The sequence below is a fragment of the Sinocyclocheilus grahami genome, unplaced genomic scaffold (genome assembly GCF_001515645.1).
Source record: "Sinocyclocheilus grahami isolate Dianchi unplaced genomic scaffold, SAMN03320097.WGS_v1.1 scaffold161.1, whole genome shotgun sequence".
In the NCBI taxonomy this organism is placed as follows: domain Eukaryota; kingdom Metazoa; phylum Chordata; class Actinopteri; order Cypriniformes; family Cyprinidae; genus Sinocyclocheilus; species Sinocyclocheilus grahami.
Genome location: NW_015505340.1, coordinates 80,683 through 106,858, shown reverse-complemented (window position 1 = coordinate 106,858; position 26,176 = coordinate 80,683). Strand labels below are relative to the sequence as shown.

The 26,176-nt window shown below is 36.1% G+C and overlaps 1 protein-coding gene across 1 annotated transcript; it reads right to left on the bottom strand.

Annotated features, from left to right (window-relative positions):
• Window positions 1-3,693: 3,693 nt before the first annotated feature.
• LOC107592980 (N-lysine methyltransferase SMYD2-B) lies at window positions 3,694-24,319 on the bottom strand. The gene is made up of 12 exons (XM_016282563.1): window positions 24,084-24,319; window positions 23,121-23,184; window positions 21,502-21,612; window positions 21,362-21,422; window positions 19,331-19,455; window positions 18,319-18,386; window positions 15,489-15,591; window positions 8,212-8,322; window positions 6,605-6,725; window positions 5,970-6,144; window positions 5,766-5,874; window positions 3,694-4,436 (listed from the first exon to the last, which is right to left on the bottom strand). Exons 1-12 carry the CDS (start codon window positions 24,260-24,262, stop codon window positions 4,356-4,358), a joined length of 1,308 nt encoding a protein of 435 aa, XP_016138049.1. The 5' UTR covers window positions 24,263-24,319; the 3' UTR covers window positions 3,694-4,355.
• Between the last annotated feature and the right edge of the window lie 1,857 nt (window positions 24,320-26,176).

The window sequence follows — 26,176 nt, the reverse complement described above, 5'->3', positions numbered from 1 at the left end:
CGCTTGCTTTAGTTGGGTTCCTGATCCTTGACTTTTTAACTTAAGGATACATCAGATGGATCCTTCGCAGCCTAGCCTAATCCAGAATTCATAGCGCGCCGGTGGTGATGGGACTTTTATTCAAACAAAATAGCGGGTGATGGTTCTGTGGCGGCCAACGAATACACTTTGAAATGTAATTATTGTGTTTTAATTTACTCAAATAGCGAACAAAAACAAATGTCACTAGGACCTCTTGTGTTCACAACAATTAGCCCTCACCCATATATATAGCCCACAACAATAAGACAAGTATAGGCCTATAAGGCTACTTAATAAGTAGACAAGTCTTTCACTTGTATTTTTATTTTATTTCATTTTTTATTTTTTTATTTTGTAGCAAGATATGTCCAAAATGTTTTAGGCAAACTTGATGATCCAGAAATATGATTTGTGAAGTATTTTGTATGCACGTCCTGCTGTCATATTTTCTAACCTTAAGATTGCAGCCCTGTCTTAATAATTTTGTTTCCCTTTTCCCTTCTTTTAGGACAGTTCTGGAGAAAATGGTGCTTCTGGGAAACTTAAAAATGAAATGAATGTTGTTTATTACTTTTGCAATTTAAGTTATTTGTAAATGAAGCAATGTAATTTCTGTGTATTGTTTTAGTTGAAACTTGTAAATAAAAGACAAGTAGTAGTTCTGGAAATTATGTTATAATATGTAAATGACAGAAATTCTTCTATACATTTTTTTTGCCTCTGAATTACATTTGCAAATGAAAATAAATTATTCTATACTGAAAGTACTTTTTACAACTAATTACAAAATAACTTCAATTCAACATCAGAAAAACAACATCAAAATGTAATTAACAATACATAAAACAGATTGGAAAAAGAAAAAAAAATGCATTTTTATGTATGCTTTCATTCAGCTGAGCAGTGAGACCCTGGTGGAGCTGCTGGACCTGGACGGGCTGCCATAGAGAGCCTGGAGCGGCCTCTGCTAGTGGGGCATCATCTGGGATAGTCCCCAGAGTGTTTGAGTGCATATTTCCACTGTCCAGCACTGGGACATTCAGGTTTATCCTGCAGTACAGGGGTCTGGTCTGATTTAAGGAAATGAGGAAAGGACTAAGGACTTTAGTAAAGTACTTTCAGTAACTACTATTAGCGGATTGAGGAACAAATACATGCATTTAAAACCTTAAGTAAAAGTATTATCCTTCATACTGTAATGTACTTAAGGTATGAAGAGTAAAAGTAAAAGTAGCCTATGTATTCTGCAGAAAAAAACTTTATATATGATGGTATTGCATTAATATTACTGCTGCACTACAGTGTACTGTATGTTGCATCTGACTTCTGAATATGTTCAAGGTTGTTACATTTAAAATACTTTATATAGGCCTTGGGCAGTTTAATGTATATGAATTTGTATATGAATAATGAATGTATTTCGTTACACTCCACCACTTTGTTATTTTGCAGATGAAACAAACAAAGTTTATTGCTAGAATATTAACAAACAGTTGCTACAACTTCGAACCATATCAAGGCTGCTTCCGAAGCGCTCGGGCAATTCTAGCCTACGGAGGACTCTTCTTTTTGCCTAGCAACTGTGAAAGCTGCCGTTGACGAGTGGCAGTAAAGTTTGTAAGTGAACTCTTTATATTCAGCTGTATAAAACTAAACAGGGTTGAAAACCTGTTTAAATAGGTTCACCGTGGTCCATTTATGTACATAATAATCAATAATAGAATATACAACATAAAATCACATTTTGGTAAGATAAGTCGACATTTAATCGCTTTGTATTTTGTATTTTTTCATGTCATTACAATATTCAAGTTAGTCGAAACCCAATACTTACATTTAAAGTGTAAGTCAAAAACGAACAATTCAGGCTCCAGTTATTTTCATTTTTTTAATTAACAAATAACATCTATGGCAGCTCTCTTCTCGCACAGTTGCTACGCGACAGGAGCGACAATCGGAAACACCTGCTGGCGCAATCAGGAAATCCTGAGAAGGCTAGACTCGGAGCATCCTTCGAAGACCGCGTTGGCCGCATCCTTCGAAGAATGCGGTCTTAGAATTGGGACGCAGCTCTTGTGTTCCTTTCTAAGATTCACTTCACCTCGGACCTCTCCACAGGTGGAGCAACAGCTTAGCAAGGGAGGCCTTGGAGCATATAAACGTTCTGGAATTGAAGGCAGCCTACCTAGTGCTAGAACATTTCTTACTTTCCATGTGCTTGTATGGTCCGACAGCACATTAACGGTTTATTTGAAATGATCAGGACAGCACTGGGGGCTTGTACCATGATGGTGGCTGAACAAACTCAGGGTTACAGGATTAGTTTCGAATTGACAAAATCAAACCAATCCAACTTTGCTGGTACCATGACACCGATCATCAACTTTGTCAAATCAGGCTTTGATCCTGAGTTTATGAAGTATGTGCACATGAAAGTGTGACGTCAGTAATGAATAGCCAAACACATGCCTTGAAACTGTGATTCACTTCTTGCGAGAGTCAATGAGATTCAATGCCAAAGATTAAAAAACTATGAAGAATTTAAACACATTTACACAGCAAGAAGAAGAGAGTTGTCCATAAAAAAGGACAACTTAAAGAAAACATCTTACCATATCAGTGCAAGTGAAAGTTGTATAGTTAGTTTATATAGTTGATAATAAATATAGGTATAAAGAGACCCAGACATAAGCTCATATGTAGTCATGTTTAAAGCTTTATCTATTGATTCTAAAGCTTGTTTTTATTGCATATTATCTGTATATATTTATATAAATTTAAAATAGAATGGCTTGTGTAATGGATTATGGGTATAATTATTATATAAAATGATTCAAATGAATAATCATCATTAAAATCCAGACAATTTTTTCTTGAAAAATGTTTTACTGTTTAGTGCCCTTTAATTTGGTGCAAGAGAAACTGCAGGAGTGATTTTATTGTGTCAGAGATGTGTCACTTTGCTCAAACCTGATTGGTCAAAGTTCATTTTGAAATCCCTAAACCAGAACATACACTGCTGTGGAGTTAGCCACAAGTTATTATGGTGATGAACACCTCTAAAAGCCAAACCATTTTCATGGTGTCTCCTGCTCATTCATGACAGGCTGCATGGATGGGCAGAGAGTTTTTGCCCAGAACAGGACCATTCCACACAGGGCAGACTGGGGCAGTTGTGGCCTAATGGTTAGCGAGTTGAACTTATAACCCGAAGGTTGCAGGTTCAAGTCTCAGGTCCAGCAGGAATTGTTGGTGTGGGGAGTGAATAATCAGTGCTCTCTTCCACCCTCAATACCATGACTGAGGTGAGACCCTTGAGCAAGGCACTGAACCCCCAAGTGTGCATGCGCACACTTGGATGGGTTAAATGCAAAGCACAAATTCAGAGTAAGGAACACCATACTTGGCTTCACTTTACTTCACCCTAACTGTATGCTAAGTGTCAATCTTAGTCAAGTCTCTTTTCTTTTGCTTCCTGTTTCTATATAAGGTCTATTCAGTATTATTCAGCAGCTTTATCGCTTGCTCGGGAGCAAATTACCCTCCTCCATCCCCAACTCCTGGGGTGTTATTGATGCTCTCCCTGCTCATTCATGACAGGCTGCATGGATGGGCAGAGAGTTTTTGCCCAGAACAGGACCATTCCACACAGGGCAGACTGGGGCAGTTGTGGCCTAATGGTTAGCGAGTTGAACTTATAACCCGAAGGTTGCAGATTCAAGTCTCAGGTCCAGCAGGAATTGTTGGTGTGGGGAGTGAATAATCAGTGCTCTCTTCCACCCTCAATACCATGACTGAGGTGAGACCCTTGAGCAAGGCACTGAACCCCCAAGTGTGCATGCGCGCGCACTTGGATGGGTTAAATGCAAAGCACAAATTCAGAGTAAGGAACACCATACTTGGCTTCACTTTACTTCACCCTAACTGTATGCTAAGTGTCAATCTTAGTCAAGTCTCTTTTCTTTTGCTTCCTGCTAGAATTCTCTTGTGCCTGTTCCTCCGTTCATTTCTCTGTGATTTCTGTTGTGTGTATTGACGTCTGCTCAGTTCTACGATTATGGTATCTTTGCTTTATTTATTTTTAAATTAATAAATAATGTATTCATTTATTTTTCTGTTTATCTGCTCTTACTGTTCTAATCGCCCAGCAGCTTAAATGATATTAATTACTTATTTTGTTTTCCATTTTTGCACACTTGTTACACTTGCACTTCTTTCTTTTTAGAGTTATATCTTACAGAAATACTTTATCAGCCTATTAAGCATATTACTGAAGAAGGGCTCTCCATAAAGTGAAATTCAAGTGCAATCTAAAACAGTACACACTATTTACATTATTCTCCTCTTATTTCCTGTTTGAGCTCTGTTACATATGTGTGGTCCTTTCCATGAACAACCTCCATGATGGCCAACGCCTGTAACACAAACAGAATTATCACTCACTTCTGACATTTTTTAAATAATAAAAAAAAAACATTTTACTTTTGTCTGTAGTCCTACAACCTGGAAGCGAAGCGGCACTTTTTAGCTGTAGATTTAATAATTTGTACTAAAAAATTTTAAACCACAAAGATGAGTGAGTTTAAATGCTTAATGGGCAACCAAAATGTTTCAAAGCGGTGGTCATTTGACAGAAAGAGATTTAATCCGACAATGAACCACTGCATGTGTGGCTATAACTAATCTTGTGAGACTTTAGTCTTTGCAACTTCAGGGATCTTATCTATGCACAATCAGCTTGTAACACTCCAAAGAGAAAGGAAAACTTGAAATCGCATCATATGACCCCTTTAATAGAATTCAATATTTAAAATGTTAATGCTACTTATGTCTTATGCTTTGAGAATGCTTTGAGCATCCAGATGTTACAACATCTACCAGCAGGACCATGCTAACTTGCCAAACTTTGACCTTTTGGTCCTCCCACTAAAACGTACTGTAGAAAAAACAGATGAGTCAAACAAAAAATTCATGTGACATCAAAAAAGTCATGTGACTTTGCGCTATGGGACCTGACTAACCAGTGGACCGAACTCGTTACACAGCATCTGAAACGTTGTTATGGTCATTCTGAAATGCCCGAGCAAAGTCTGTCATCAAGTATTTCTGTATAATTGCCTCCCAGACTTGACTTACACGACTGTGTTCCACCTCCAAAAGCAATGACCGCATTGATTATGTTTCGTCTGCTTGCTCTGAGGCGCATATAATTTATTACATATGAAAATTATTATATTTAGTAGCTTCTCCTACTTTTCTTAGTGATATTTAGTGCCAGTTTATCAGGAATTAATGAATTTGTTCTCTTTGACTTGTTGGATGGAAACGGTGCTTATTCGCAAATGTTTTAAGCGACCAATTTTGCAACTTTGGATGGAAACCTGGATATTGTCAATAGAGATTTATAGTTTCTGTTGTTATATTTCAAAAGCCATAGTATAAATCCCTTACTCTCACATTTAGGATCATGTCATTGCAAACCCATATAACACCGTGTTGACACTGGGCACTACCATTGACACGTCAACTTGCACCACAACAATTTAAGGCTGTCTACACTTTATCCCATGGAACACAAAAAAAAAACTTCCACACAATGAAAGAGAATAGGGACTGGGGCTGTCATGCTCCAAAAAGTTTAGAACAGGATTTGTGATTTGTGCACTACATTCCAAGTCTTCCACAAGAGAGTCATACAGGTTTGAAATGACATAAGAGCCAGTCAGTTTTGGAGAAGTTTGTACCTTTTGAAGTGCACTTATGCCAGTGGACTTCCTGTCCAGAGCCATGTAGAGTCTGCCCATCTTTAGATACATAGATGCAATATTTAAAGAGTATGCTGGGTAAAGGACACTACAAATAAAAACCAGACATTAATATGTTAGTATATGCACAAATATCACACAATTTATGTATTATAATATATACATGAATGCATGTGTTCTTACGTGTATGGCTTCATGACTTTTTCTCCATATCTAACTGCTCCTTCATAATTCTCCATGAAAAGACAGATGCCCATGGCCTGGTACATCATATGAAGGATGTAGATGTTAGCATCATCAAACACGGTGCTCATCTTATCAATGCTGAGCTCACACATCTCTAGCAGCTCAGCGGGACGTGAACGAGTCAAGATTCAATAAACATTTGACTTAAGCTTCAAATTATTTATTGACTTTTGACTAAACAACATCAGTGGTGGGCTAAGGTGTTCTGGGTGGTTGCTAGGGTGTTGCAAAGCTGATCTAAGTGGCTATATTCATTTAATATTTTGGTCTCTAGATTTTTTGGACAAATGAAAGCAACACTTCTCTTCAAAAAGCCACATAATTTGAGACACTGAGGTTTTAAAAAAGTGACAGGTTTGTTTAAATCACTCCTAAATCACAACCCAGTAGGAAGTAGTAATAGTGATGCTTGACTTAGCAAACATTAAAAAAAAAAATGTATACAATGAATAATAATGTTTGGATACCTCAATATTGTAACGACAGATTTATGAATGAAGCAGTTAAGCAGCACTGCAATTTTGCAATCAATTTGGCGCACTTCAAGAAGTAAAAAGGGTCAAAAAGGATATCTTTCTCATGTTTGGCCCTGCGGAAGTCTTCCATGGCATTCCGAGCATAACACACCATATCCCTGATCTCCTTTTGACTGATTTCATCACTCAGTTTCCGCACCTTCATCTTCTCCATATCCTACAAAACCACATGAGCAAAATGATATCATCTACATATTATATTATAATAATAGATTATAAAACAAAACAATAAGTAATTTACTACAATCCCTCTCTTGTACATGTGATGAATACACAGTTTTACTTTAAGGTAGATGAGGCATCCTCAGTCAGACATTTGAATTAGATCTCTTGAGGTTCTGACGGAATTAGGTTTTTAGTAGTGTTAATTATAGTGGTAATCCTTATAGCCCCAAATGTCCTTTACTAGGATCTTTTCTTTAATTTTAAGAGGAAACGCCCACATTTCTAAGAATTGTCTTAGAATTTTGTCACTAACACTTTGCACTAAGAATTTTCATGAATATGGGCTAAAAACTAAAAGTTACATTTGAGACAGGACTAAGACTAAGACTAAATTAAAAATAGCTGACAAAATTAACACTAGTTTTTAGGGAATTTTAGTAAAACACTAATGCTGTTTCACAAATACAAAGCTGAATTTTTCATCAGCCATTAAAGTCATTACATTTCAGTGTCACATGGTCCTTCAGAAATCATACAAATATAATGAATTGGTGCTCAAAAATAGTACTATCATTGCTGAAAACAGTTGAGCTGCTTAATATTGTTGTGAAAACCATGATACATTTCTTTCAGGATTATCTAATAAACAGAAAGTGCAAAAGAACATTGTTTCTTTTAAATAGAATTTTTTTGTAATAATGTAAAAGTCTACTCTTTACTATCACTTCTGATTAATTTAATGAGTCCTTGCTTTTTAAAATCTTTTTGAACTGTAGTATGTATTTTATATTATATTGTTTTTACTATTGCTATTATTTATGTTATTTATATTTTTAAATGTATATATGTCTGTATGCGTTTATTGTGTATCTGGCTGCTGTTCAAATGGGTCAAAGACAAATTTTCAAGTATATTCCATCCATTCCACACACCATGGATTTGGTTGTGCACTCTTTGCAGTCACAGCTGAAATAGTAGATGTCTCTGAGCCTCTCGATCCTGTCCTCTGTAGGGTACAGCAGGTCTATGTAGCTGGTATATATCTGCACACACACAGAGCAAGTATACAGAGAAAGCTGTCAGTAACTAAAAGACAACAATAAGCATAACAGCAAAGTATGAGACATTTGAGAAACTGCAACACGCAATATGGCGGAATAGTCCCGCCTTGTGAATAAAACTTTTTTTCATAAAGTAAAAAAGATGAGCTTTGTGAACAACGCTTCACGCAAGCAAGTTCATCCAAAAAGTCTGCCAACTTAATTTGAGCTAAGACAATCGACATTTAGGAACTGCCCTCCAACATAAAAACATGCATTTATATTATATTGTTTTTACTATTGCTATTATTTATGTTATTTATATTTTTAAATGTATATATGTCTGTATGTGTTTATTGTGTATCTGGCTGCTGTTCAAATGGGTCAAAGACAAATTTTCATAAATGCAACCAAGTATATTCCATCCATTCCACACACCATGGATTTGGTTGTGCACTCTTTGCAGTCACAGCTGAAGTAGTAGATGTCTCTGAGCCTCTCGATCCTGTCCTCTGTAGGGTACAGCAGGTCTATGTAGCTGGTATATATCTGCACACACACAGAGCAAGTATACAGAGAAAGCTAAAAGACAACAATAAGCATAACAGCAAAGTATGAGACATTTGAGAAACTGCAACACGCAATATGGCGGAATAGTCCCGCCTTGTGAATAAAACTTTTTTTCATAAAGTAAAAAATATGAGCTTTGTGAACAACGCTTCACGTAAGCAAGTTCATCCAAAAAGTCTGCCAACTTAATTTGAGCTAAGACAATCGACATTTAGGAACTGCCCTCTAACATAAAAACATGCTAATAAAATGTTAACATTTGCTTACTTTTGGACAATGAAGAAAAATGGTTGTTTAGTGATTAATCACATCAAAAATAAATGTTTGTGTTTACATAATATACTGTATGTGCGTGTACTGTGTACATTTATATGTACATGTATATATAAATACACACATATACATGTATATATTTAAGAAAAATATGTAATATATATTTATATTTATGTATAATATAAATCATATATAAATATATACAATTACATGTAAATATTTCTTAAATATACACATGTATGTGTGTGTATTTATATCTATATATAAATATTCACAATACACACACATATATTATGTAAACACAAACTTTTATTTTGGATGCAAAATGTTTAATCAATTTGACAGCACTAAATAATAATAATGATGATTATTATTATTATTAAGATGATTATTGGTAGTAGTAGTAGTAGTAGAATCTTGCGCACAGCATTATGAACATTAAAACCTAGAAATCTGCAGGAAAACTTTTACTGTTAAGTTAAGTTTTATTGTGAATTTAGTTTCATTCACAACAGGAGGCAGCATCTATTGATAAAAAATAAATAAAAATGGTGAGTGAGAGATGAAATGGGAATTATCCTGGACCCTTTTGATGAACTGGAATGATTTACCTATATACTTTTATAATTAACAATTATATTTATTAAGCTAGTTCCAAAAAAGGGACAGTGTACATGAATCAACATTCATAAGTATAAATGTACCCTAATTAGCTCAACGTCTAGTTTACATTGGTAGTCCCTTTGCCAGATGTTATTTAGGCCAATACACTTTAGTGAAATGAGCACCCCTCCATTTCTGAAACTTTGCCCATGCCTAATACATTTTCAGTGACACTCAATTATGATCTGTAAGGAATCATACAGAAGTAAATTACTATTAAAATGATTTTCTCCCTTCTTCAGACAACAGACATCTCATCACAGACACAACATGGCTCTTCAGCCAATTCATAAAAGAACAATGGATATTTAAAAGCACACGTCCAGTTTTGTGTGAGTGAAGGAAATCTGCTTGCGAGTGGAGATTTGTGCTCGCGCATTAGGCCTACATGGATCAGGTCACATTATGTGCTCTCGACATTGTCATTAAGATCGCGCTATAGAAACCGTCTAAAATTAATAAAAGTAAAGTATAAAAAGGAGAAGAAAGCGGCCCTAGGCAGCTGCCTACACATGCCAGGATCCGCCACTGCCAGATGCAGTTAGAAATTTACTAAAAACAAGCCTGTCGCAAGATATCTGGTGGGGGGGGGGCATCTGGGGTGGCCAGCCAAATTTCAGGGGGGGCCGGTGTCACCCCTGGCCACCACATAAACACGCCCCTGCCCTATTCCTTAAGCACATTTGAGTTCGGTGGAGGAATTAATTAACAGACCCATTACCTGTGGTATGCTCCTTTCAGGTGAGCCCTGATTAGTGCTTCATATGTAGCAACTCCCTTATGGCAATCCCATATGTGTATTCTTCCACAGTTCGATTTCCCTTATGTGAATCTCGTGTCTTCCCCTAGACAGAGCTCTGCTCTGTAACCAGTCTCTGTGTATGGCAGTCTCTCTCCTTGTAGGCGGAGCACACCACAGTTCCCTATGTATTACTTCCCTTAAGGTAAGTCAAAGACTACAGATATACAAAGACAGTTCACTCCTATTACTTTTGAATGGGAGAAACTGCAACACGCAATATGGAGGAATAGTCCTGCCTTCTGAATAAAACAGACAATCACTGATTGGTAAAGTCATTGTGTCACTGAAGCTGCCATTATAAGCTCCGGTTCCCATAGAATCCTGAGACTCGCGCTTATGACTGCACATGCACATTGGCTGCCCTTACGAAAAAGTTTATTCAAGTGTGCTATTACTATACGTATTTCAAACTAAAAATAGGAAAGTATACTTTCAGTCTACTTTTTATGTCTTAGAAAAAGTCTATCTTAAAATTACATTTAATAATGTATTACTTCCCTTAAGGTAAGTCAAAGACTACAGATATACAAAGACAGTTCACTCCTATTACTTTTGAATGGGAGAAACTGCAACACGCAATATGGAGGAATAGTCCTGCCTTCTGAATAAAACAGACAATCACTGATTGGTAAAGTCATTGTGTCACTGAAGCTGCCATTATAAGCTCCGGTTCCCATAGAATCCTGAGACTCGCGCTTATGACTGCACATGCACATTGGCTGCCCTTACGAAAAAGTTTATTCAAGTGTGCTATTACTATACGTATTTCAAACTAAAAATAGGAAAGTATACTTTCAGTCTACTTTTTATGTACTTCTCAGAAATATTCTTAAAATTACATTTAATATACTTGACTTATACTTAGAAAAAGTCTAAATATATTTGAGCTATAGGCTATAGCTACTTGTGCTCCGGGAATCCATGTTTTCATTGTTATACAGTAGGGGGCGCTATTACACATCTTCTGTACATTCCCAAATTCCCAGAACACAAGCTATAAACTTAAATTGGTCATGTTCTTGTTACGCAGCTGAAATCCAAGTAACAAAATGCAGACCCTGTTGTATTTTCTTGTAATTTATTAAAAGAAGGTACACCGCCGTCTTGTGCTGACTAAACTGACTTGAACGCAACTGACGTCGTAATTACGACTTGTCAACTCGTAAGTACGAATGTCCCAGGAGGACTTGAACGCATCATTAGTCCCAAGGAGTATTGAAATAGTACACTTACAAGTATACTACTAGTACACTCCATAGAATCCTGAGACTCGCGCTTATGACTGCACATGCACATTGGCTGCCCTTACGAAAAAGTTTATTCAAGTGTGCTATTACTATACGTATTTCAAACTAAAAATAGGAAAGTATACTTTCAGTCTACTTTTTATGTACTTCTCAGAAATATTCTTAAAATTACATTTAATATACTTGACTTATACTTAGAAAAAGTCTAAATATATTTGAGCTATAGGCTATAGCTACTTGTGCTCCGGGAATCCATGTTTTCATTGTTATACAGTAGGGGGCGCTATTACACATCTTCTGTACATTCCCAAATTCCCAAAACACAAGCGAAGAAGAAACCGAAACAACAGCTGTGTCTCATTTAGAAGGCTGCACCCTCCGGAGGTTGAATCCTCTGGAGGTCGCATCCTCTGTAGGATGCATATATGAAGTGTCCTCAACCTAGAATTAAACGAGACGGCCTTCGTAGGACGGGCGGAAAAGGAAACCGGAAGTATCACGTTGCTATGCCAACACATTTAGAGCATCGTTGCGCTCTCACACTACTTAAATGAAGGAAAATTATTTCTAAATTTGGAAAGTAAAAAAAAAAGCTTTTACTTGTTATATTTTGTTCAATGTTTGAGGAGCTGCAGCGTACGTACAGCAGGCATCTATTAGAGAAAAAAGGAGGAGGATATTAAAAACAAAGTTTATCCGTTTTTACCGAGGCGAATTAAGGTAAGTTGTAAACACCACATCTGCGCTTGTGTGTACGTTACATCTGCCGGCGCCGGCATTTTTCAAATTAACAACGGTTGTTCACGGCGACGCAAAGAATTGTGGGTTATCTGTAGCAGCGAAGGATACACCTCATGCACCCTCCGAATTCCTGTGAAAGAAGGTCGCATTCAAGGGTCGCATTCGGAGTGTCCTACTTGCTTTTCTGAAATGAGACAGCCTCGATGACGTATGCAGCCTTCGAATGCGACCTCCGGAGGATGCAGCCTTCTAAATGAGACACAGCTAACAGATGCTTCCACATGTAATGTAACACGATCATCAGACATAAAACAGCATCAAAACTGTGTAACGTCATGGACTAAAATGTCGACCCATGAAGAGCTTTGGGGTGTTGATCGACTCCATCTATGTTTTAATTATCATTCTGAATTCAATTCATAGTCTTTTTTCATCTTTTTTTCAAAATGTTGTTTATTTATTTCTTTATTTTTTTATTTATGAAACTTAACCACATTCAAGTGTTTATAAAAAATAATGCATGAAGCTAGAATAAAATGTTTTTTGTTTCAAGCAGACACTGTTCTTTCTTTTGATGTTTTGTATGTTCAGATATATAACAAAATATGTACAAATTAATACCTAAATAGGGACATAGTAGTATACTTAAAGTATGATGTAAAGCATATGTTTTTAACCCTGCTCCTGGGGACCCACTGTCCTGCAGAGTTTCTTTCCAACCTGTATCAGCACCCGGCCTGTGACTTTTCAAGTGATCCTGAAGAACTTGATTAGTTGGTTCAGGTGTGTTTGATTAGGGTTGGAGCTGAACTCTGCTGGGAAGTGGGTCCCCAGGAGCAGGGTTGAAGTCCTATGATGTAAAGTTCACTTAAGGAAAACTTACGAGTATACTTGCAGTATAAAACTACTAAACTAGTAGTTTACTGAGACTATACTTCAAAGTGTACTAAACTATTTATATTTAATTAGTAAACTATCAGTATACCTATAAGTTCACTTGTAGTAAAGTTGCAGTACAAACTAAAAACATATGTAAACTAGTTGTGTACTCAAAGTTTACTACTGTTATACTTAAAGTATACTTAAAAGTATACTTTTATATACTAGAAAGTGGGCCAATTTATAGTACGTTCAAGTCATGTCAGATAGATTGTATTTACGAGTTGAACACACATGAACGCGACCACAAAGTTGTTATTACGAGTGGGAAACATGGCGGAATCGATGGATGCAACGTCTGTAGTTGACGGTAAATTTTTGTTTAAATTGATAGTTTAGTTGTATAAACTTAAATTGGTCATGTTCTTGTTACGCAGCTGAAATCCAAGTAACAAAATGCAGACCCTGTTGTATTTTCTTGTAATTTATTAAAAGAAGGTACACCGCCGTCTTGTGCTGACTAAACTGACTTGAACGCAACTGACGTCGTAATTACGACTTGTCAACTCGTAAGTACGAATGTCCCAGGAGGACTTGAACGCATCATTAGTCCCAAGGAGTATTGAAATAGTACACTTACAAGTATACTACTAGTACACTGATATTTGTATACTTATACATAAAGTATACTTAATAAAATAAACTTGAAGTATACTTCTTTTTGGTAAGGGTGGTCTAGCCTGAAAAATAAGTTTTTTTAACGTTATTTAAACATAAGGAACAACATTTATGGGGAAGTTCATTTGCAGATTTTTTTTTTTTTGCTGATTTGAAATATGTAATCTAATTGTGAGTTCAGCAGGCAATTTTTGAGATTGCAGGCTTTCCTCATTCATTTAGATAGGACTTGGTCTTGGATGCCTGAAATAGCTTCCCGGAGGCATTGCAAATATGGCTGCTGAGTGAACAGACTTTCCTTCAAAGGGACTTTGGGTAAGTCCATAGGGAGTATTTCCACATGTTTTCCTCCCCCTTCGGGTAGGATGTGGTCTCCATAATGTTCCGCTCTCACTAGAGAAAAAGAAAACTTCCCAATGCTAACAAACAAGTATGCTCAGCTGTTAAAAATTTTACTGTTTTGAGAGTCAAAGAAAAGGCTATGAACAGCTGAGGTGACCTCTTCCCATTGTAATGGTAAGTTTCCTAGAGGAGATGGAGAAGTGAGGCCATGCTTCCTTGTTGTAAGGTTACAAGGAGGTGAAGTGCACTTGTTGGTTGACACGCCATGCTTGTCAGCATTTGAGGCACCATAGATTTATAATGCAGTTCAGCTAGTTCTGGCATCTAGTTCTGACCCGTAGTGTTGGAACTTCGACACAACATCAAAAGTAACCAAAAGAAAGGGAATGTCATGGTTACTATTGTAACTCTTGTTCCCTGATGGAGGGAACGGAGACGTTGTGTCCCTCATGCCACAACTCTGAACTGCTGCTGAGGGAGTTGAGATGTTATCTTGCAGAGATGGGACTTTCAAGTCACAAGCAAGTCTTCAAGTCAATGAACACTTATCATATGATCCTCAACAGTGGTGACAATAATTATTCATACTGCAGTGCACGATGGGAGTTTTCACTATGGTGTTACCCAGCAATCATTACAGCATGTAACAGTTTGTGGATTGTCACCATTGTTGAGATTCATATGCTGGTTCTTGATGTCTGTGTGTGTCTGAATAGCATTGGAGATCATTTTTTTATATCCATTACAAAGATTTAAAATTAATTCATAGTAACTATTAGCGCAGCCCTTTGTTTTACATGCTATAGTTTCACAGGGTTGATTATGCAAAACCTAAACATATAACATTTTTTGCTTGTAATCAAGTCAGCTCATGATAACTAGCTCATCATATAAAAACAGCTAATAACTGCTCACTGCATAGCACTGATCTCTCGGTGTCACAACACCTCATGCATTGCTATAAAGAAAGATCTAACACAAGAGTCACGGGTCAAGAGCCCAACTAAAGCAAACACTGATCTCCATGATGGTGACATCATTTTAACCAATAAAACATCAACATCTGATCCTCTGTAATTCTCAATAACAGCAGGTGTTCATCACTAATGCACAATCATCATTTAATTATCACTTAATTATCTCATTAACTTTAACTCTTTGAGGACTTGGGATATGACTTGAAGAATTGCTTGTGACTTGAAAGTCCCACCTCTTCTATTTAGGCTCCCAAGAGTTACCCCTAGTTCTGGAACTTTGACACAACACCCATGTTCCTCCTAGGATTGATTATTTGAACAATCACATTGCTAGATTGTTTTAAAAAAAAAAAACATTGTTAATGCATTGTTAATATCTTGGTTGTTGTATTTTTTTGTCAGTATGTTTTAATTGAAATAGTTTAATAAACTGTCTTTGTTATAATTGACAAAATAATAATAATAATAATAATCTCTGCTAATGAACATTTTGTCAGTAATTTCACTATTTTAACACTTATAAGAGGACAGTGGCATACTGACCTCTTGCCCTGGACTGATTTTCTGCACAGCCCGTACTTCAGCGTTGATACCTCTGTATGTGACTATGACGTTGGGACAGCAACTGTGGTTCAAGAGGGCAATGCTGAGAGAGCAACAGAAACACAATACAGTAATGTGGGAGGTGAAAAGTGGATAAAAAGAGTGTTAGAAAGAACCTCAGAGAGTTTAGAGAGCTAGTAAAGGATAAAAATAGAAATGGGAAATACAAGAGGCTGTAAAGGAGAAAAATGTCCCCGCTCAGACATCCCAAGATATGTTTCTCTAGTCTAAGTACACAAAATGATGGGTTGCAACTGTTGGGTAAGGAAGCCGGGGTTATTTGTGCCAATTTAGGTTGATAATCGTTTGTAATCAGTAAGGCGCTATGTTGGGAATGTGGACGTGAATGAGAGAAAACATATTTCTACTTGTTTAAACTAGAGGTGCTAGCACAGGTTTCTTAAGTTTGTCATCACAGGTATGTGTTGGTTTTGCATCTCCAGTTTGTTGTTTTTCTGTCTCATCAGTTTCTTTTTTGAAAGTGAAACAGCCCTGCAAACAAGCCTGCACTGGCCCTTTACGGGCCCACTTAGGGCTGCCAATGCAGGGCCCCTGAGAATTTGCTCATTGGCAGAACGTTGGCCCCTTAGTACTGGCCCTGCACGGGCAGCCCTCACTTAGCCTCCAGGAAGCCTTAGCACTGTTTTATTTAAAATAATAAAGTTTGAAGTCACCATTATGGAGGTAAGTGCTTGCTTTAAAATAAACTGCACATCTCATGTTGTGAGAAAATATTTTTAGCGAGAAAAATGATCAATGATGCACACTTTGATATTGTGGCGGCCACTGTTGGATTCAGTGGAACCGTCTTTTGTCCGGTTTGAATAATAGCTTACTGTACAACCACAGCTGCACGGAGGTGTATTTGAAGAATACAACTTGAAGAAAACCGTAAGATTTGCACGTTTCTTTTTTTTAATAATTTGTCAATAACACGCAGAGTCAGATAGTTGTATTTACACTGCAATAAATATAGGCCTATATTTTTTCACAAAAAATAGCTAAAAGATCTTATCAGCATTTAATTTAATTAGAATTGTTTTTAAACAATTGAATTATTATTGGGCCAGTGGAAATTAATGCGATCAACTATTTTAAACAGTTTTTTATGGATATTTTGATATATTTATTCTAAAACAACAAGGATACCGGATGATTTTAGAAATATAAAAATGAATGTGTATGGCACAAAATACGTATCTCGTATTTCCTTAATGTCTTGTACCTTTGACGGTGTTAAACATGGTGTCACATGGATGGGAATATGCATAGAAATGATATGCAGATGAGGATATTCATACTAAAACTAGGCGTTGTAAGCCTCATATATGGTGATTTCAGGGTGGAGTCGGGGTGGAGATGCACGTACGCACAATCTTCCTCTGACTGGGATGTATAAAGGGATTTTTGCCAGGTTCTGGCGTACGCAAGGTTCTATAAATCTGAAAACGTTTGAGCATACGCAAAATCTAGCTTTTGTGCCTACGTACACTTTTAGGATGAAATTTACGGAGAGTTTTATAATTGAGACCCCTGGTGTGCTGAAGCAGGTTGGAAAGAACCTTTGCAGGACAGTGGGTCCCCAGGAGCAGGGTTGAAGACCTATAGTTAATTCAACTACTTTATGCTGTAGATGCTTCAGGGCTCATGTAATACTGCATTTAAATGCAATACTGCACAGTTATGAGACCATTTTCAAGATCAATTCATTTCTGAAACAAAATAAAATACATATGAGTATCTGTGAGTATCTGTGTTTTAAGTAATCAATTCATTAACTATTTCACTGATAATAACATTAATACTAATTTAATTAGTGACTAATAAGGAGTGCTTTTTAAAAAATACACTGCCGTTCAAAAGTTTGGGATCAGTAAGATTTGTAATGTTTTTAAAGAAGTCTCTTCTGCTCATCATGGCTGCATTTATTTGATCAGAAATACAGGGGAAAAAAACTGTAATATTGTGAAATATTATTGCAATTTAAAAATTATTGTTTTCTATTTTAATATAATTTAAAATATAATTTATTCCTGAGATCATTTTCAGCATCATTACTCCAGTCTTCAGTGTCACATAATCCTTCAGAAATCATTCTAATATGCTGGTAAGCTCCGCCCCTGCCTTTGTCTCGGCAGTAATAGCTGAATCTTCAACCTACAGATTAAAGCTACGGATGGGGCCTACGCCAAATAATTCTGTTTTTTATGTCTTGGTTTTGTAAAATAAATTACTTTGAAACTTGTCATACTTTTTTTTAGGATTCTTTGATGAATAAAAAGTTAAAAAGAACAGCATTTATTCAAAATATAAATCTTTTGTAACAATATACACTACCGTTCAAAAGTTTGGGGTCAGTCAATTTAATTTTTTTAATTTATTAAGCAGCAAAACTGTTTTGTTTTGTTTTGAGCATAGTAGTTATTTTATCACATCATTACTGGCCCAAATTTTGTGACATTTGTATCAGTTGTTAATAAAATATCTAGCAAAGCTCATTTTTGAACACAATCCATTCAAAGTGAATGACAGTCACTGATGTAAATAGCAGGACACTGTTTTATGAGCATTCAGAACTGCTCACAAACAATGTCCAAGAGAGGCTGGAAATAGACTTGGACCATCTAATGTTCCCTATTACAGCAGCATATATGATTATTCATCATCCAACAGTCTCATAATTTAAAACATTTAAACACAAAAACAGCATGAAGCCTTGTGAGAGGAGCACCTTGTTATAGATATCGTGTATGTGTTTTCTTGTGCTTACTCTGGAAAAATAGCTAAACCCAAGCTCGAGAGTTCCTCATCCTCCACAGTAAAGCCGTTACAGTGAACCTGTGTAAAGTAGACACAACACATCATGTATCATTGCTCTAAACAATTGTTTACTTTAATTGGACATTTAAGTGATTAACTGACCCTTTGCGGAGACCCCTTTGGTTACTGTTGCTCGCTTAGACATATTTAGCAAAATGCTCCAAGGAATCAATTTAGTCTGATTGTCACTACAATACGTTCATAAAGTGCCAATAACAGAATAGATTATTGACACTTTATGGGGGAATAGGTAGAATGATGTGTAATATTCTAAAAAGCATTTTTATTATTTGTTGTTTTGGGTCACATCTCATATCCGTACTGAGTGAGCATTTTTCCTGGATATATTTAACCTACAAGGACCATTTAGGCATCATTATTCATCAAATTGTGTTTTACTATTTAAAAGTATTTTTATTAAAATATTATAAAAAAAAATAATTGTCAAAACAAACATCACATTTGATTTTGTTGAATGCAAACACATTAGGGGTTAAAAAAAAAACCTTACAAAGATCCGATAGGGAAAAACTCACCCTATACTTCTTTTTAAGAGTTATTAAAACAACAACAACTCTGTAATCAATAATTATCTACACAATAGCACTATTTACAATAATAAACTGAATTGTACTCCATGTTTCCCCTAAATCAGAGCTTTTCAAACTTTTAAAAGTTTTAAAATTGAAAATGGGCAATTTACACACAGCCCCCTGATAATATACTGAGGTCTTATGAAACGAAAAGAACGGTCTGTGCCAAACCTTGAAACTTATTTACAACATCATTATCTGTAATCCACAGCCTCTGCAAATGTCCTGCTTTCTGTTGCATGATGACATATGCTCAGTAGCAAAATCACGTGTGAACTGATGCCATTTTATTTACAAAAAAAGAGTTGATCAGTAAAGCAGTAAGGAAGGGCATTGCAAAGGGTCAGCTGTCAAAACTTCTGTGTTTACCTGTGATAAAAGTGTGAGCAGGGCCTGATGATCAGGGAAATCCAGGTGTTTGGAGTAGAAGTGATGGAGACCGGCTATATGTGCTTCATTCATCTCTCTTTTCTCATTATCCATATCCTCCATATCTGTGAGAAAATGAAGACATAATAACATTATATACAGTAACAGCTTTACATGCTTAAAGTTAACATAGCAACTGTGATGTATTTCCAAGTGATAATGATATTCAAACAAGAGAAAAATAAATTTAACCACTGGGAATTAGATTAGATGGTTTAAAAAAGCACAATACACCCAAATAAAATACAACACATTTTTGGATTTTTGGAAAAACCTATAAAAATATGAATCACAAAGAATTGCAGAAAATTGACAAATTGAAAACTGAAAAAAAGAACTCAGAACTCATTTCAAAATACTGTGTAATACAGAGGAAACAGGCTCAAATTTAAAACAAAAAGAAATAACCAAAAAACCCTGAGCCCTAAAATTGAAAGATAACCAAATAATTAGACTTTGTAGTTAAAGGAACTACAACCTGATATACTATAAAATAATAAATAATAACTGATAACACCCCTCTTTAAACATAAAGTTTTAGTTTGACTTATTTTACTACATTATGTTAAACTAAATAAAAATGAGAAATTTTGCCTTGCAAACTAGCTAAAATAAAAAGTTGTTGTATATATTTTATTTTATTTACTGTATTTCATTTCATTTTGTCATGATCACCAGCTGGAGTGCCCATGAGCTCCTCCAGAGGGCACTCCACCCCGACTCTTGGCACACTCTCACAGACTACATTTCCCATAATCCTTTGCCAGACTCATTATCACTTATTGCACTCACCTGTGTCTTGTTACCTTCATCAGTCTCACCCAATTTAAAGCCTGGTTTTTCATTCATTCATTGCTCAGTATTGTTTAGCCTGTAGCTTTCCCAAGTCCCCCATGTTTTCCTTGTTGCCTTGCCTTGTTTTTGACCCTGGACTGTTTCTGATTTCTGAATGTTTGCTGCCTGCCCTGATCTTCGCCTGTTTATTGGATTATTCTTTTGTCGCATCCTGGATTGTACCTGTTTGCTGTTGTTTGACCCTGCCTGTTTTGACCACTCTTTGGAATAAAGCCTGCACTTGGATCCATTACTGCATTGTCATGCCTCCCCACGTTAGAGAACACTGAGATAGGTAGGGGTGTGTGTGTGAGACTGATGAGGTGATGAGATACAGGTGATTGCAATGGGTGCTGAGTCCGGGCAAAGGATCATGGGGAATAGAGTCCAGGATGAATGGCAAAGGTACAGGATGGAGTGCCCTCTAGTGGAGCTTGTGGACACTCCAGCTGGCAATCGTAACACATTTATTTTATTTCTAGTAATGAAAATGTTTATATATATATAATATATATATATTATTATTTTTTTTTTTTTGCTGATATAATGTGAAAAGCTACTAGAGTTGAAAGCTGTACATTTAAAAAAAGATGAAGTACATAAAATTAACTCTTACAACCTACAACAAAATCTACAGCATATTACAATACAAAAACAATAAAGTGAACATTGTCATAATCAACAATAGATCATAAGCAAACACTTGAAATAAATACACGGTACTCATTGACTGCAAACTGCTTTGAAACCACAAGCCTGTAGAATGCGCAACAGTGCTCCATTTTTACTTTGAACTTGTAGCTTACAGTCTTTATTTAAATGATAGCCTTTTGAAATGTAATAATCAGATTGGACCACCAACATCCCGTATCGTGATTCATGTTTACCATCCCCAAATTTAAGACCTAAAGAGTGGTAGTTAAGACTTGTGTTATACCATTTAAACGACTTTTTATGAGCTTAAATATGACCAAAATAAAAATAATAAAATAAAAGCATTGCACTATAGCATCACAAAAGGGCACTTCTAGATAAAATGTCTTGATATGTGAAAACCCATTTGACAAAATACATTTAAAAATACAAAACGCAGCATGCCCTCTCTGTCAGATGCGTTAAACGATTTCTGGTACTTACGGCCTTCCATATCCCTCAGTAAGAGCAGTTTTTCTGACGGGCTTCTCTCTTTCTGTTGTCTCTGCATAAGTAAATACGTGTCAAACACTCATTGATTCTGTCTCAACAAAGAGAGTAATAAAATGGTGTTTGTATCTGACCAGCCTGTCGATGATTCTGGCCACCAGTCGCACCGTCTCTGAGGGGCACCAGTTCTCTCCATACACACACATAGCATGACACTCCAGCTTGTGCATGGGCCAGTTCTTTTTCTGTCAAATACACAAAAAAATTACACATGAAACACTCATTAATGCATATACACTATACACAGCATGAATGTTTATAAGGTATAATGACACACAGAGATAAGATGCTTATGTTATGTCTTGTGAAATTGCAGAATATGAAAATCATTCAAAGACACCCATTATTATCAGGAAAGAATGGTTACTGATTTTAAGATAACTGTAGATTTTGTGGAATACAATGCTTTATAGTATAGAACAGGGATGGGCAACTCCAGTCCTGGGGGCCATTGTCCTGCAGACTTTAGCTCAATCCCCAATAAATCAAGTTTTAAAAAATCATGAGAAAATCATATTGTGAATCGTATCGCATCGTGAGTTGAGTGAATCATTACATCCCTAGTCAGGATCGATCTGCGCATTCAGTCATGTCATACACATGTTTTACACTCTTGGAGTGTAAAATGCCCCTGCCACTTTTTCTTAGATTTGTGTTTATTTGTTCTTCAAATAACTTTTTGTATTTAAATCAAAATTTACATCTACAATTTACATCCAATTTTTATTTTAAAAATAAATAAATCAATCAAGAGCAAATGTAAAAAATATTGTCAAAATTTGGGAAAATATTGAGATGTAAAAATTTTGCCATATGTCACCCATCCCTGATGAATAATATGGATAAACTAATTAAATTGATTTGTGTGGACAACCAGATTGGTACGAAGTTGTGATGTGATTGTTGTAGACAACTGTACACATAAAATTCAGAGGGAGTTGAGATGCTATATTTAAATCCTAATGTGCTTTGCAGATGGAGCCTAAAAAATATTGGGAAAAAACATATCAATGACTTGCTGTCATGCATGAGGAGTCACTGATGTTTCTGAACTTCATGAACCAACAGCCACTTACAAGTGGAAGTTCGATCTATAGTTTTAACAAAAGCCTTGTGATGTGAATTTCATTATCAGCACTGTACATGCATTTCCCAATTTTTACACATGTGCTCTGGCCCATTGTTTCACAGACATTTTTAAAACATGATAGAAATGTATCAAAAATAGTGAAGTACAGTCTTTATTAAATGACAATACATAATTTAAGTAGATTTGTTTTACTTTTTATCAGGGCTGATTCCCCACCCTCAATTTCTGAATGTGACACTGTTGTCTATGGAAGCCGTTTCCCCAATGGGAAAAAAAAAGAAAAAAAGATGTAAACTCGAATTCTGAGAAAAAACAAAAATCAGAATCGTGAGATCTAAACTCAGAACTGCAAGATGTAAACTCAGAACTGTGAGAAATAAATAGTCACCTTTTTTGATAAAATAAGTCTGAATCGTGGGATTATATGTCACAGTTACCTTTTTATTTTTTTTATCCCGTGTCAAAAACAAGCTTCCAAAGCTGTCAGATACACTTTTATTTCATTCATGTATGTCTTTCCTGCAGTGTTCTTTTTGCTTGCAATCTGTTTCTTTGTATCACTGTTAGTATGTATATGATTGTGTGTATGTATGTGTGATTTACCTGACAGCTCACATTGCAGTAGAATGCTTTTTTGCACTTTCCACATTTTGCAAGACCCTTTTTCCTGTATGACAGAGAGAAAAAAAACACACACACAACCACCAATGTTCATTAAAACTCGTGTGTGTGTGTGTGTCTGAAAGAACAAGCAATATTTCCATGTAACAGTAAGCATGTTTCATGTGAAAATTACTACATGTGTTTATTACTAAATGAAAATATAACTTGTTCATTGGCACACATTAATTCACTATATTTTGTGTGACTTGCGGTTCATTTACAACCAAGAGAGACTGCAACAGAATGTGATAGAGCAAGATATTAGAGTTGCAATCTCTCTTCAGCAGCTGTCACAGTGAGTGTGCTGTCACCACACACGGCTAGAGCAAATGTCCTGAGTTTGGGCAGCTGCTTCAGGACATTCTGCTGTATTTTTAGATGTGCCCCTTTGGAGCTTATCTGCTGGCCATGACAGAAAAGAGAGATAAAAAGTAGAGAAGGGCTTAATTGTTTATTTTCTCTAGTGCTGTCTTTTTCTGTTTTATATATCAACAAGCGTTAGACTATGCCTTAGGCATCTTTCAACTAAAATCAAGAGAAAACTGACAGATAATATTAGTTAAATTCAAACATTACACACATACACACTCTCTCTCTCTCTCTCAAAGATATGTAAATTGTTTGCACCTCTTCACATGCTGTTAAATCCTGTCATTCATTCAGCTTTACCAGAACGTTCAAATGCAACAATAAATACATTTTCTAATTAAGCTGTATAAATGAAATAATGCTAGTAACAAATGAGAACGTACACTTTTTTTATTATTATTTAGCGGTATGTATTATACGTATACATCCAAGTTTGTTAGAAAATAACAATCATAAGCATAAAGTAACACAGTAGCCTATAAGATATTCCAACAACAATAAAGAAGCTAAATAAATAAATAAGGCAAGGCAGACCGTGTAAAGCACTGTTCACAGATGAATCCTCTCTCGTTGACGGACAGTATGTATGAATAAGCGGGACACGAGAAGAGCAATTCACCGGCTTCATACGCTCTGCTCACCCGCAGTCCTCTGCCCTTCCCCGGGCTGCTAAACTGCTCAATGCCCGCGATGCCTTCACACTCCACCATCATCACACACACACAAATCTAGCACTTAAAGTCCACACCGGTGTTCCGAGTTCTGAGGTTTCTGAGATTTTCCATGTAAATGGGAGGAGCATATATGAATATTTATGAGTTTCCCCAACATGCACGGAATCTCAGAACTTATTTCGGGAAGGTAATGAATTGTCGGTCACGATCTCACGCTGTGGGTCTGCGTTTTATAAGTAAAATTCAATACATCCACCCTTTTTTTCGGGCCTCTTTAGGCATATCATTAGATTTATGTTCGCTTGTGGATTTAATTAAATTGTATGAGAAGGTTTTAGAATTAGCACTATACAATGGCAGTCATGGCTAGGGTTGCCAACTTCAGAAAAGGAAAATAAGGGACAATCGTGGTTTTTCATAGAAGAATAAGGGATACACACACAGGCCTATTATATATATATATTTAAATGGAGTCTCTTATGCTCATCAATGCTGTGTTATTATTTGATCAAAAATACAGGAAAAAAGTAATATTGTTAAATATTATTACAATTTCTAATATTGGTTTCCTATATTATTATACTTTAAAATATACTGTATTTCTGTGACCATAGGAGCCTGATAAAAATGCTAATTTTAGAAGAAATTTTCAGATGGCACTTAGAGGCTTTTGCATCTGAACTCTTCATATATACAACTTTATTTTTTAATATTCTACAGTATTTTATCTATAGCACACCTGTACATATTTATCCTTTGTGTGTGTGTGTGCTTTATTTATATTTATACATATGTGCAGTGGTGTAGTGGTGCCTGGAGAAGTGGGTATACTCGTAATTTATGCCCCATGACGTGTTTTAAACAGTGACGTGTAAAACTAGTCTTGTATATTTACCCCAAAATGGGCCGGCAGTATTTGCATATTGTCACTTAACTTCTGCTGCTTGACTTCACGGAGTAAGAATCATTATGAAATTAAAATTTGCCACAGAAGAGGTGCAGATTTTGCAATAATTTTAATAAAAAATAGACTGCAGCAATGAACATTTTGTCAGAACCTCTAGTACATTACATGCTATTTTGTTTAGTTGTCTGTTCGTAGGAGAATAATGATCTCAATTTTTTTTTTTTTTTTTATCATGACAATCAATTTATCTAGAATTTATCCCCCCATCCCAACCACCTTTTTAATATAAATAAGCACCATCAATAAATATGGACTGCTTTGGGTTCTTGACACTTCATTGGTCATTTTGTGTTTTAAGAATGATATTCAAGGTTAAGAATACGCTGGAAGTTATATAAATGTAAATGCGACTTTCCTCATTGATCACGTCTTCCCTCAGATAAAATGCACGTTTTCTTGCGTGGCTGGATGTTGGAATCACATCGTTTGCATTCGCTCAAACTGATTTGCTGAAGTCAAAACGCGGTCGCGTTTGTCCATATATATGTACAAGTCATTGGTGTTTGGTGATGAGTTTTTGACTCAAGGTCTGCATTTAAAGTCACACCAGAGGTGTTCAGCTGGGATTAGGACTTGGATTTGTGCAGACCAGTCAAGTTCTTCCGCACTGACTGAATCAATCTTTTTTTTTTTTACCCTGCCTTATACACAGAGGCATTGTCGTGTTGGAATAGAAAATGGTCCTGTTCAAACTATTGGTATAAAATTAGAAGCACATAACTCCCTAGAATAGCATTATATGCTTAAACATTAAGTCCCGCTCGCTGTGACAAGGATTCCGCTTGGTCTTAAAGCCTCCCTGGAACGGCTACACTCTTAAAAATAAAGGTGCTTCAAAAGGTTCTTCAAGCAATGCCATAGAAGAACCATTTTTGGTTCCACAAAGAACCATTCAGTCAAAGGTTCTTTAAAGAACCATCTCTTTCTTACCTTTTTATAATCTGAAGAACCTTCTTTCGCCACAAAGAACCTTTTGTGAAACAGAA

Bases quoted from the DNA above. Each gene is read 5' to 3' on its own strand.
- LOC107592980 (XM_016282563.1), bottom strand. From the start codon at position 24,262: ATGATGGTGGAGTGTGAAGGCATCGCGGGCATTGAGCAGTTTAGCAGC. The intron at 19,456-21,361 runs GTAAGTACCAGA...ATTTTCTCACAG, and splicing joins ACTGAGGGATATGGAAGGCC to ATATGGAGGATATGGATAAT. The intron at 5,875-5,969 runs GTAAGAACACAT...TTTTATTTGTAG, and splicing joins AAAGTCATGAAGCCATACAC to TGTCCTTTACCCAGCATACT.